At 38.7% G+C, this 14,125-nt stretch overlaps 1 protein-coding gene across 9 annotated transcripts in view; it reads left to right on the top strand.

The window, feature by feature from the left end:
* Nucleotides 1-14,125, top strand: part of DOCK4 (dedicator of cytokinesis 4) — a 473,807-nt gene that overhangs the window by 247,734 nt on the left and 211,948 nt on the right. For all 9 annotated transcript variants that reach the window (XR_012432797.1, XR_012432796.1, XM_074035823.1 and 6 more), the window contains exons 9-11: nucleotides 4,196-4,277; nucleotides 5,123-5,183; nucleotides 10,089-10,221. Coding sequence is in view for 7 of the 9 variants with exons in the window: in XM_074035823.1 (XP_073891924.1) it covers nucleotides 4,196-4,277; nucleotides 5,123-5,183; nucleotides 10,089-10,221 (276 nt within the window). In the remaining 2 variants the exon portion in view is untranslated. The remainder of the gene's footprint in view (nucleotides 1-4,195; nucleotides 4,278-5,122; nucleotides 5,184-10,088; nucleotides 10,222-14,125) is intronic.

The following is a 14,125-nucleotide window of genomic DNA, read 5'->3' as shown; positions in this document are numbered from 1 at the left end:
ACTCCAGCCTGGGCAACAGAGCAAGACTCTGTCTCAAAAGAAAGAAAGAGAAAAAAAATGCAATATTATTGACTTGTTCAGTTTTTCTCTGGGCATTGAAGGCATACCTTCTGATATTCTCCAGACATTTCAGTGTGGGTGAGTAATTATAATCCAAAGATTCCAAAATATGTTATTATAGGTCTTTTTTTCTGTACAAAACCATTTGCTGAGTGATCAGTTGCTGTATCACTAAAGCAGAAGACAATTTGATTTGAGTTGGTATAACAATAGCATGTCATCAAATGAATAAAAAGGATTTTTTAATTGGCCATAGATGTTTTCCTTTTTTTTTTTCTTTTTTCTTTTAAAAGAAGTCTAGCTTTTAAAAGAACTGCACATGACTTATTTCTCCATAGTACCCGTTTTCAATCTATTTTGATCTCCCCCTTAAGGCATGCTTAAGCTAAGGTATATGTCATTGGCTTAGTACATATTGATATTCTTTCTGAAACAGGATATGATATAGTATAATACTTGCATAATCAAGATTATGTCTAGACTGGTGAAATTAAAATAGTGACAGAGCAAAAAGGATCTCTTTCTGCAATAGAATACTTTAGGAAACATTGTTTTCCAGAATATTGATGAAATGTACAGATATAGAATTGGATTTTATATCAGTATTAAAGTTAAGGTTTTAATATTGAAAATGCCCTATTGACTTCTGTATTTTAATCTTATTGGTGTCCATCATTTTAGACTGACCAAGATAATGTGAAATTTGCTTTGAATGTTCCTGTAGAGGTAATAATGAGGAGCTTCAAACCTAATTACATCTCAAAAAATATAAAGTAGAACATACTGTCCATGATATAGGAGAGGGGAAAATGCTCATATTGCTTATGTTTTGTGCTAAAATGTAATCAATAAATACATTAGTAGGTAACTGATTCCTAAGAAACAGACTAAATACCATCCTTAAACCTTAGTAGTTTTGATTAAGTAAAGCTGAGTTCTTAAATCTTTTTGGAGTTTTGTTTGTTTAATAAAATAGTTTGTTTCTCAAGTTTTTTTTTTTTTTTTCTAAGCATGTTTCATTAAAGAAAACTACTGCCTGGGTGCAGTGGCTCAAACCTGTAATCCTAGCACTTTGGGAGGCCACCTGATATCAGGAGTTCAAGACCAGCCTGACTAACATGGTGAAACCCTGTCTCTACTAAAAATGCAAAAATTAGCTGGGCATGGTGGCGCACACCTGTAATCCCAGCTACTCCGGAAGCTGAGGCAGGAGAATTACCTGAACTAGGGAGGTGTAGTTGCAATGAGCTGAGATCGCACCACTGCACTCTATACTAGGCAACAAGAGTGAAACTCCTTCTCGGGAGAAAAAAAAAAGGAAAGAAAACTACCAGAGAACAATTTCAAACCAAAGACCTCTTTGAAACCTGCTAAATCAAGATTCTGACTTCTTTCATTCCTATTAGCCCAGGAAGGGTATGGAGAAAGTTACCTTGAACTCTTGGGACCAGACTTGACTACTGAGTGGGTGCCCCAGGCAAATGATGGCTTCTCCTTTATCTCAATATTCTAGAAATATTTACTGAATATTTCTCTAGAGAAGAAGAGGAAGTTACCTTATAGCATTCTAGTGGAGTGCTAAGGTTTTGAATTAATACATGGAATAGAATCCTTGCTCAGCCACATACCATCTCTGTGACCTTGAGTAAAATTATTTACTGTTTCTCAGTTTTCCCATCTGTAAAATGGTCATGATAATAGTACCTATTTCCTAAAGGCATAGTGAGGATAAAATGGGATAATTTATGTAAAGTCCTTGGCAGAGTACCTGTCAAATGGTAAATTCCCCAAAATATTTTACCTGATAATAGGTTAAAGTATAATTCTTTTGTCCCAAGATGAACTCTTACACATTTCCTTTTCACTGATTTTAAATTTGAAGTAGTCCAGGCCTGGTAGCTCACGCCTGTAATCCCAGCACTTTGGAAGGCCAAGGCAGGAGACTCATCTCAGGTCAGGAGCTCGAAACCAGCCTGGCTAACATAGTGAAACCCCACCTCTACTAAAAAAAAAAAAAACAAAAATTAGCCAAGTGTGGTGGCACACAGCTGTAGTTCCAGCTATTCAGGAAGCTGAGACAGGAGAATCGCTTGAACCCGGGAGGCAGATGTTGCAGTGAGTCGAGATTGTGCCACTGTACTCTAGCCTGGGTGAAAGAGTGAGACTCTGTGCCCCCAGCCAAAAAAAAAAAAAAAATTAAAATGATAAATTTGAAATAATAATGAATTTTATTTTACTGTGAAGAGAGCTTACAGTCATTTTCCTTGAATTATAGTACATGATAATTGGATAAGATTAATTTATCTCTGCACCCTCGGTTGTAGCTATCATTCCCAGCCTCTGGTTCGGAATAATATCGCATGTGAACTTTAGCTTCAATTGAGGATACTTACAGCAATTTTTATTCTCTTCATGCATGCCTTATTGGCCATCTGTTTTTGGGGGAAAAATAGAGGTAATAAAAGTGAAAATGGCCCCATAGAAATATGTATTGGCTGCCCTTTCTCGTATGAGAAGTCAGAAATAGGCATAATATAAGTAAAAAGTGAGACAAGCCAGGTAGTTGATTCTATTAAACGTATCTATCTAGACTTAGATCACCAAAGAGAATAAGTGTTCCAAAACAGCCATAAATTCAAATTCATATGCTTCCTTAGAGATCTGTTTATGGTTCTCATATCTCCTCTTATATGTATTTGAATGACAGAACCATTATTTAAGGCAAGGATCGGGTGATAACATGTTCCGAGCCTTTTATTAATGTCCTGTTCTCCGTTTCTCTGCTTGTTCCCTAGACTGAAGCTACACTGACCAAAGCTACAGCATTTTACATTCTGTAGATGTTGGTTGTGTGCTTATTGCCTGAGGCAGCCAACTATTTAATTCTGTCATTGGTACCAGGATATTGAAATTCAGTTAAAATTTGAAGCCCACAGTAGCTGGTAGATTAATTTTTTGTGGATTTATATTTGTTTTATTTTGTTGAACATAAATAGTGTCACACATTACCTTGGATCTAAATGGCATCCATGGCTAGGTGCAATGACTCACGCCTGTAATCCCAGCACACTGGGAGGCCAAGGCAGGCAGATCACCTGAGGCCAGGAGTTCGAGACCAGCCTGGCTAATATGGTGAAATGCTGTCTCTACTAAAAATACAGAAATTAGTCAGGCATGGTGGCATGCACCTGTAATCCCAGATACTCAGGAGACTGAGGTGTGAGAATCTCTTGAATCCAGGAGGCAGAAGTTGCAGTGAGCTGAGATCGCACCACTGTCCTCCAGTCTGGGTGACAGAGTAAGACTCTGTCTCAAAATAATAAAAATAAATAAATAAATAAATAAATAAATAAATAAATAAATAAATGGCATCCATAAGTATTTATTGCTAGAATTCCTGGCTGATCAACAGCATTATTTATGTTTTCATTAAATCTAGGTGGCACTGTATTTTCTTTTTGGTTATATAGATGAGAGGTTTCTGTGTTGCCCAGGCTGGCCTCGAACACCTAGCCTCTCCTCCTTATGCACAAGGACAACAGGCCTGAGCCACCGCAGCTCCTGGTGGCACTGTATTTTGAAATGCAAGTTCAGTGGGGGTAGTTTGAGATCTTCTGTTCGTTTGTAGACCAAAGAAAATTTAAGTTTCATTTTTGAAATCTCTGCTTGTGTTATAGATTAGAGACTTATAAGACCATAAAATATGAAGCCTTCTAATAGATAGTTAGCACTCAGAATGTCTTTAATGCTAATTAAGTAATGTGACATAAAACATGAAAAAGAAATCTTAGTTACAAACACATGAAACACGTATTTTTCTCTTTTAGTGGATTTATTTCTGCTTTTTGGAATAATGATATTACTGATATAAAATTGTACTCAAGTCTTTCAAAAGTTAATGTCTGTTTGTATATAGGTGCTTTCTGCCTTTGCACTTGCTGTTTTGCCAGTTTCATCAGAAGTGAAGCAAATATTTGTTGTCTTCGGAGCTCTCCTAATTTATATAAAAGCAATGTTGATGTTAAATGAACAACCTAATGTTTAGCTTACCTGTTGTGATGAAGAGTAGTTACAGAGGGATAAATCTTTAACTATTAAATAATTTTCAAATTGTTAAACGGTTTTTCTCTTGCAGTGAGAGATTTTTCTTGAGGCTGAATAGAAACGGGCTTCCCAAAGCCCCTGATAAACCGGAACGACAATGCTCCCTCTTTGTGGTGAGTGGATCTTGTTTCATTCATAAGGCAGATTCATCCAATTATGATTCATGCTATTTAGGAGAAATAAATTACTGTGAGAGAACACAGTGAATTTGCTTTTAAACTTTATGTAAATAACACACAGATTACATTAGTGCCCAGAATTCTGAATATCACCTTCCAGGATTACTTTAATTCCGTTAGTATATTACTGCTTCTGTTATACTATTACCAAAGTATAACAATGATTGCTGCGCACGGTGCCTCACGCCTATAATCTCAATACTTTGGGAGGCCGAGGCAGGTGGATTATCTGAGGTCAGGAGTTCAATATCAGCCTGGCCAACATGGTGAAACCCCATCTCTACTAAAAAATACAAAAATTAGCCAGGAGTGGCGGCAGGCACCTATAATCCCAGTTACTCAGGAGGCTGAAGCAGGAGAATCACTTGAAACTGGGAGGCAGAGGTTGCAGTGAGCCAATGTCGCACCACTGCACTTCAACCTGGGCAACAAGAGCGAAACTCCATCTCCAAAAACAAAAAACAAAAAACAAAAGCACGCTCGGCAAGATACCTGGTATTTAATATGTGCTTAACAAATGTTTAAAGAATGAATGAGTGAGAGATTTTGAATCAATAATGCCTTCTTCTTTAAAGTATTACTTGGTGTCAATTGACCTAAGGTTGATTGTAATGATATTTTTAGAACAGGATTTAAATCACGTACTTCTGCTACAAACATTCCATTAAGAATGTCTGTGTTCATCTCTGTCTTTCTTCTTTTATTTGTGAAAATAAAATGTTCTTCCCTTTAAGTGCAGCTCATGTCTTCCAAAATAACCAAACTTTGTTTGTTTGTAGGATTTGGGTAGCAGTGAGCTAAGAAAGGACATCTATATCACCGTGCACATTATCCGAATCGGTAGGTATAGCACTTGTCAGTGCAGTAGGGGCAAGGAACAGAGAGGAGAAATGCCGAGAGGTTTCTCTGTTGTGATTTATTTGCTGTCTGAATTAGAAAGATATCAAAGCCAGATTTGAATCCAAGAATCACAGAAGTTGTGAATTGTCCCCTGACCTTCCCAACCCCACGTATGACCTCCTCACCTACCATAAACAGATTCTGGTCTCTTTTAATATAAGTAAATAAGAAGTTTGTTGTGTTTCATTTTGTTCTGCTAGCCTTCCTAAACATATTTGATTCAAAAATGTTGTGTTTGTCTGTTAAAATTCTAAATTCTATTAGCATAAAATGAATTTTTCAGAGCTGAGTTTCCTATAAGTTAATGAAGGCTTTATAGAAATTGGCTCTATATAAATTTTCCAAAGTGCAGAATGCTTCAGAGCGTTATTCCAGAAGGTGCTTCAAAAAACAGGCTGTGAAATAGTGAATACTAAATGTTTTTTTAACTTATATAATGTCATCAGCTTATTAAAGGGTCTGAGAAGTCCTAAAGGGAAAAATAAATATGCCTGTCTAACTTTGTTGACCCTAGTTTTCCTCAAATTTGATTTGACTATGAATGAAAACAGTTATATAATGTAGCACTTATTAACATCTTGCAGAACCCACTTTGATGTTCTGTGATGAACTTGCTCAATGAAACCAGAATGTGTTCTCTCATTTTTACACATAAAATACCTCTAAAAGCAGGCATTTTATGGCAGAGGAGCTAGGTGAAATGAGGAATGGTGTAACCTACACAGTTTTTCCATTAAGTCTAACCAGTCATTACTGGGAATTTGTTCCCACTTCTTCACTAACTGTACTCCGTTACTAGCCTAGGAATACTTCTGTGAGATAGTAATATCTTGCCATGCAGTCCTGCAAGGTGATTTATTTTTATAGGCTTTGGTTTTATGTATACGATAACTATATTGTGCATTGAGTGAGACTATAAAAAACATGCTTTCATTCCAGCATAGATTTTCTATATGTTTTTTCTCATAAAAATCTACTCTGAAAACCTGTTTTCATTTTATGCTATTTTTGTATTTGAAGAACAGTAGAAATAAAAAACAGATACTTTTTTGTTTTGTTTTTTTCTTTTTATAAATGAGTCTATGAAAAAAATTGGAAAGAATCTTTGAAAAGGTTGGAAAAGTTAGAACCCATGCTGCTGTTTTCTTATGAGATAAAGCCTGTCTGTTCTCAGGATGGCAGAGGTAGTTTGTTATTTAATCTGTGTTTGTTTAAATTCAAATGTAATACCAATGGTTAAAGTAAAATATGGTTTTATGTATCTTCGTGTAAACATTGCTAAAATTTTAATATAATATCTGACAGCAGTAAGAGAAAAAGTAAACCACTCTTGTTTTCAGAGATTTCTCAAAGATATCTAGGGGTTTGGGGTGGTAAAAAAAAAAACATGCAGCAAAGTGAGTATGTACCCTTCTGGCCCATGGACTTCACTCACTGTGTTATTGCCAAGGAAGCTGCCTCAGTAGTACTGCCCATCACAGGGCAGCCTTTCAAATGCTTGGTGTTTGATTTGTAATTGCACTTTTTATTAACATTGTTATGGTCATTAAGTCATTAAAATGAATGTTGAATCAGAAATTACCTCTCTATCCTGTCCTCAGTTTTGGGCAAATGAATACTTCTCTAGGATTATTGCAAAAAACTTTTACCAGTTCAACATTTTGAGACCGAAGGAGAAGTGAGATTAAGGTGAAATACACTACGATAGGTTAAGATTTAGTCTGCCAGTTCCCTTGATGGAGTGAAATTGGTGGCAGATTGTTGTCTATCAGAGTGTTAGAAATGCAAAATGCTTGTTCCTCAGTGCCACAAAGAAATAGCACTCAACCGTAAATTTAATTTTCTCAGTAAGGCAATTTTTACTTTCTGCAGAAAGGGTGCCTCTCACAGATGGAACAATGGTGAGAGCACACCTGGACAGGGGAGGGAAAGGAGTTCTTATTCCTGACTCAGGTAGCCCCTACTGCTGTGTTGTTCCCCTATTTGCTAGGGTTGGACTGCACAGTCTAAGCTAGTTCCAATTGACTATGTTGAAAAGAGCAGGAGTACAAGCCAGAGCGTCGGGGTGAGTAGTTTGGCAGGAAGGATGGTTAGGAATGGGTAACTAAAGGTGGCTTAGGTCAGAGCAGGTAATCAGGGGTGACTCAGGTCAAAGCAGGTGACTGGGATGAGTCAGGACAGAGCAGGTGACCAGGGGAACAGATGTGAACTACTGATCAGAACTGGCAGGTAAGTTGTTTACTGAAAATAGAGGCAAGGCAGTGAAGAGAACCAGGAAGTTAAACTTTAAAATGGAGAATCAAAGAATGAGAGAGCTGAACATACTGGCATACTGATTACTTGAAGAGAAACTTGGGGTTCACTATATTTAACAAGGGACACATACTTCTTACAGAATGTCTTTTGTACCTATTTAGTAGGAAAAGGGTATGTTGGCCCTCACTGGCTGCAGAAAGCAAGAGCAATATCACCTCACTTCTGGGAATTTAAGTCCAGCTCTTTAGATAGATGGAGAGGAAAAAAAAAAGAGAGAAATTAATAGTTTTCTATCTTCCTGCCCATGCCAGGAAGTTCCTTCAACCTCTGTGCCTCCCTTTTGACTTTTGGCTGATTGCTCAGTATTTTTCCCTTCCCCTACTCCTGCTACCTTCCTTCCTACTTAGAGAATGTGCCTAGAAATCTGATAAGCTTTCCCAAAGCCCGGTCAGAACTGTGAATTCTTACTAACTCTAGGGTTGGTGCCGCTGATCGGGCACCAAACCATCTTTTCAGTATAGTAATTAGAATGGTGTCTAAACCCGTGGCTTAACCTTAAACTTGCATGTTTGAAGACATGAGTCAGGTGGAGGTTTGGCAGATAAGCTTCCCAGTGGTCACAAGTGACAGAATCCTCATTGGAGAGTCTTAAGTAACCACTTAGGACTCTGTCTCTGTGAGAGCTACACTTCTCCCATCAACCTTATTCCCTTATTTTGCCATTCCGTCTCTCCCCTACAATTTTTTTCTTAGTGCAGCTTTAGATGAAGGGGTTGTTTAAAAACAAACAAAAAAAGGATTGAAATGTGTGCATGCCCTTGTGTAAACTGTAGGAGCTAGCAGAGTCATTAGGAATAATCTTGTTCACAGTTTCTAAGTTTCTTTTTTACTAAGGAGCTAAATAACTTTGAAGCGCTCCACTCAGAAATCTTATCCCTTAGTCATCTTGCATTTACAAGGAAATGGTTAAGAAAAAAGCATGTTTTGGCTGGGTGTGGTGGCTCATGCCTGTAATACCAGCACTTTGGGAGGCTGATGTGGGTGGATCACTTGAGGTCAGGAGTTCAAGACCAGTCTGACCAATATGGTGAAACTCTGTCTCTACTAAAAATACAAAAATTAGTCAGGCATGGTGGCGCATGCCCGTAATCCCAGCTACTCAGGAGGCTGAGGCAGGAGAATTTCATGAACCCAGGAGATGGAGGTTGCAGTGAGCCAAGATCGCACCACTGCACTCCAACCTGGGTGACAAAGCATGACTCCATCTCAAATTAAAAAAAAAAAAAAAAAAGCATGTTTTAAACCATGATATTGATAAAGACTGGCATACATATTAATATTTCATCCTAATACATTCTGTAATATTCAAGATAGAGATAAATTGACACCTTTTTTTTTTCATTTAAAAAAGGGACCAAAGTTTTAAATTTGTTTAAATCAGTTGTGTAAGTAAAAGTAGGATTGGTTGATAATTAAATTCAAGTATGACATAAAGTGTTCAATTTTCAGGCAGCATTTATATTAAAATTATGTAGAGTGAAATCTGGCCACACATATGGCGTCAGGTCATGAAAACCTGATATTTTGAATTCTTACATTTTGCACATCTGAAAAGCAACTAGCTTATTTTGGCCATTTTTTAGTTTTGATTCTAACTGATAAAGTAAGAGGTTTTCAGGCTGTGTTTCCCTGAAAGTGACATCTTGCAGAGGTAGTTTTCCTTTACTACTGTCAAATGAAAGCCAAATTGGATATTGTCATCCCATTTTTTTCCTACTTAACATTGGATTTTGGAATTGCTGGAGATATCTTGATGTGCTATAGGAGAATTTTGCTCAGATAGGAACAATTTATGGCTCTGTTGAAAAGCATCTAGGCACAAATTTGCAGATTTTTAAAGTCATTTTTTCCCACATTAACTTGTTATATTTCAACTTCAGTGTACTTTTTGCTTTTTGTCTTCAAAATAATCCACCGATAATTAAATACCAACAATAAATTAAAACAATATATTGATAACATTTTTAAACATGTAACAATTTAAACAAGTTAAAACGTTACAACAGTTAAAACCATTTTGGTGATAACTGAGTTCTGAACAGCCTGAGAACTGAGTCAGGAGCATGCACATTTGATCACCTGTGCTCACTTGCCATGCTTCAGACAACCTCAAACTACTCTAGTCACAGGTGAAATTTTTGAAATAGTTTTTTTGAATATGTAATTTGTTTAAAAATAGAAAATGGAAGAGTCACCGTTACTGCCTTCAGTGACATGAACTTCCTGGGATGCCTTCACGAATCTCAGGGGCCAGGGGATGGTTCCCAAACATGGGATCTGTTCTCATCTTTGTGTTTTATAGATGGCAACTGATGCCCAGAATTTCAGCTGCTTACCCAAAGTCACACAGCTAGGTGATTGGAGAGGAGAATCCAGAACTGAAGTAATATCTTCTGTTATGCCCAACCTGGGTGCTCTTTATTGCCCAGTTACATTTCATATGGCCTATCTTATAGCTGTATGTTTCTCTAGCTCAGATGCATCTAATCAAATGGCTCCATGGGTAATGCTTGCTCTTTAATTGAACAGGTCGAATGGGAGCAGGAGAAAAAAAGAATGCCTGTAGTGTCCAGTACCGACGACCCTTTGGCTGTGCAGTTCTCAGCATCGCTGACCTGCTAACAGGAGAGACAAAGGATGACCTCATTCTGAAAGTGTACATGTAAGAAACATGCACATGGTGGAGGCTGGGGTGGGTACAGGGGTGCATGTGGGTCCTACTTGGGCAAATGCTACTTTATGTGGGTAGAGAAGAACAATGGATGGTTTATGAACCATTCCTCAAAAACCCAGTAATCTGTAGATTTGTTGCAAGTGAGCCCACAAGCCACGATTTGCCAGTCAGGAGAATTACTGAATCAAGAACCAATGAGTACAGACAGTTTACCAGTTAGGTAGACCATCTACTATGTGGGATACCACCTTTGAATTTATAAACCTAGCACGTCTTTACCTTCAGACAGTCAGTGTGTTCTTGGAAAGTGAAAGTGCTTTTTGAAGTAAATTAATTAGAATTGGGAAAGGGAAGCCCAGATGACTTCCATCCTACTCTAGGTGTTAGTTTGCTGGGCCTGCCATAACAAAGTACCACAAACCACGTGGCTTAACCCATTTATGCCTGAGGTTGCAATTTTTAAAAATTTTTGCAATCACACCTTGGCGATGACCTTGAGCAGTAGGATATAAATAACTCCACATGCTTAGCATTCTAATAATGGAATACTAGGCATAAATAGATTTTTTTTGGTTTTTTTGAGACCAAGTCTTGTTCTGTTGCCTGGGCTGGAGTACAGTGATATGATCTCAGCTCACTGCAAGCTCCGCCTCCTGGGTTCATGCCATTCTCCTGCCCCAGCCTCCCGAGTAGCTGGAACTACGGATGCTCGCCACCACGCCTGGCTAATTTTTTGTATTTTTAGTAGAGACAAGGTTTCACCGTGTTGGCCAGGATAGTCTCCATCACCTCGTGATCCGCCCGCCTCAGCCTTCCAAAGTGCTGGGATTACAGGCGTGAGCTACCGCGCCTGGCCTATAAATAGATTTTAAACAGTAGAAATGTGTTGTCTTACAGTTCCCAGATCAAGGTATTAGTGTAGTTGGCTCCTTCTGAGGGCTGTGAGGGCTAATCTGCTCTGTGCCTCTCTTCCTGCCTCTGGTGCTTTGCTGGCAGTCCTTGGGGGTCCATGGCTTGTAGACGCATCACTCTGATCTCTGCCTTCATCTTCACATGGTGTTGATGGCTTTCTCTGGGTCCAATCCCCCACCCCACCCCTTCCCCCACTTTTTTTCTTTTTTTTTTTTTTGAGTCAGAGTCTCACTCTGTCACTCAGGCTGGAGTGTAGTGGAGCAATCTCGGCTCACTGCAACCTCTGCCTCCCAGGTTCAAGAGATTCTCCTGCCTCAGCCTCCTGAGTAGCTAGGATTACAGGCGCATGCCACCATGCCCAACTACAAATTTCTCCTTTTTATAAAGATACAGTCATATTAGAGTGCGGTTCACCCTGATAACCTTCTTATATGAGTACCTCAGTAAAGACCCTCTTTCAAATAAGGTCATATTCTGAGGTACTGGGGGTTAGGACTTCAACATTACCTTTGTTGGGGGATACAGTTTAACCCATGGTTCTCTACTAAGAAAGTCACTTGATATATTCCAAATCCTAAGTTAAGCGATTTTTTTAAATGCACATGGGTTTGGCCCACACCACCGTGCCACCTCCCCACAGGCTTGGACATTAAGACCTGATATACAGCAACATCTTCAGAGCAGACTCAATAGGGTTTCCACACTCCTGGTTTGAGGGACCACATCCTTGACTACCTCCATTAGTGAACTGGCTTTCGTATTCCCTTCTGGAGGTTGTGTTAATATACCTGATATGTGCCAGTAGATTTTTCATAGGTGATGGTAACACAGGTGGCCCACTGCCTGTGGGACATACACTTAAAATTGCCTTTTTGACCTCTGCTGCAGGGTTTCATGGATTTTTCTACTGTCCATCCAATGGAACCTATGTAACACATTTAATAATTCATTGACAAAGATTTATCTGTAGTCTATGGTTTAGGACCGGAAACTCTCTTCATCCCTCTTAAAAAGTAAAATGCCTGTGATGTTGACGTTAAACTTGAAAACTTTTGGTGAAATTAGTGGGTGGTAAAAGTTGCTACTCTTTTTATCATGTAGCAACCCTCAATTTCAGTGGTTAAGCTTAAATCCGTGATGCCCTTCTTTCCGTACTCAACTGGTGGTCATAAAACGTAATTTATTTGAAATACTAATGACTGTTAATAACCACCCTTTACTGTGTGCACAGTATGTGTGAGGAACTGTATTAAGCACTTAGCATGTGTCATATCCTTTTGTCCTCACAACAAACCCATGAAGCAGACAGATGCTCCTAGCTCAGTTTTACACATGGGGAACGAGAATTAAATAACTTGCCCCATATTGCCTAGCTAATAAGGAAAGGAAGCAGATTTGAGGTCAGGACTGTCTTGCTCAAGCACCTGAGCTCTCCAGTTAATAGTATGTATTTTTCCAGGTGTTATTTCACACCATAGTCTACTAAGGTGATGATGCTGCTGTTATGTGGCTTTTGGAGCAAACTGAAATTCCTCACAACACACTCTCATCATTTCTTAAAGTAGTCTTTCCAGGTGTGAGTAGCAAGTATTGTATTTATCCTGCCACTGGGAAAACAGAGGGACGGACAGTCCCATCCTCACCCTTGATTATGCAGCCAGCGGAACAAGACCCATGCATTCCAGCCCTGCCAATGGGAGACAGTCACACTCGTGAAGACAAATTGTTCTGCTGTGTGTGTGTGTGTGTGTGTGTGTGTGTGTGTGTGTGTGTGTTATTGTGTGCTTTTCCATAAGCATCAAATAAGGTTTTAGGTAATTTTTAATAGAAGATAAATTCCTGAAAAATGCCCATTCAGCAAATGATGATGCTGTTTCAAGACTAATACTAACCAGTCAAAACAGTCACTGTAGATTAGGAAGAAACTATGAATTTAGTCAAACATGGGAAAGTGCCTGTTAGAAACAATTTGAGAGAAATTTCTATTTGTTAAGATGACTGAACCCCCAGCCCCTCTGGGACTCAAATAAAGAACAGTAGCAAATGCCTGCCTGAGCCTGGAAGATATTTTAGTCACGTACTTCAGAAGCCTTTTTTTTTTTTTTTTTTTTTTTGAGTTTTGAGTTTTGTGGGTTAAAAGCATGAATTCTGGAATCACTTAACTATCTAATAGGAAGCAAGCCATCTTTCTTTCTTCCCCACTGGGCTGAAATAAGAAAACTGGAGGCAGAATGTGCTAAATGGCAATTTGGTGTCTTACAACTGGACAGGTGGGATGGTTTCATTCCATCTTAATTTTCCAGCCCTCTAAGATTCGGTGTTCATTTTGGTATCCCACTGTTAACTGGCTCAAAAATCACCTCCATCATGTTCATCCTGCAAAATCCTGTGGTGATAAAATAGATAAATATGAAAGCAAATAATTGTGAATTATCTGCCTCAGACTTGATCACTAGGAAACAGAACCTGTACTGTGGGAGATTTTGATTGATAGTGTACAGAATCTTGATGTTCAGGCCTCTTGGGAGGACGCATTCATGGCTAATAAAGTAGTGAATTTTCACATATGTTCAGATGAAGGAAGTTTTCCCTAGCCAATCTGGGAAAGTAGTGGCAGTAAGGATGGATAGCAGAACCACATGCTTACAAATCATTATGAGTTACCAGGCAGAGGGACATCCATCCATCCAGCCAGCCAGCCAACCAGCCATCCATCCATTCATACCACTGACAGTTTTTAAGCATCCACAGCATTCAAAGTACTAAAGGAAACTCTGATATCAGCCAGTCCTAGATCCAGTCCTCAAGAACCTTAACAGTCTCCCAGGTGAAGTACACCATGTAAACAAAGATAACATGACCTAATGAGTGATAAAAGCTAAGAGAAAGAGTTACCGATTGCTGTGAAAAGACGGAGAGATGCCCCTTGTGGAAGATCTGAAAGAGTAATTTTATTATTCTTTGGTAAATCCTGCCAGTC

The sequence above is a fragment of the Macaca fascicularis genome, chromosome 3 (assembly GCF_037993035.2).
Source record: "Macaca fascicularis isolate 582-1 chromosome 3, T2T-MFA8v1.1".
In the NCBI taxonomy this organism is placed as follows: Eukaryota; Metazoa; Chordata; class Mammalia; order Primates; family Cercopithecidae; genus Macaca; species Macaca fascicularis.
This window is presented reverse-complemented; position numbering and strand designations above follow the sequence as displayed.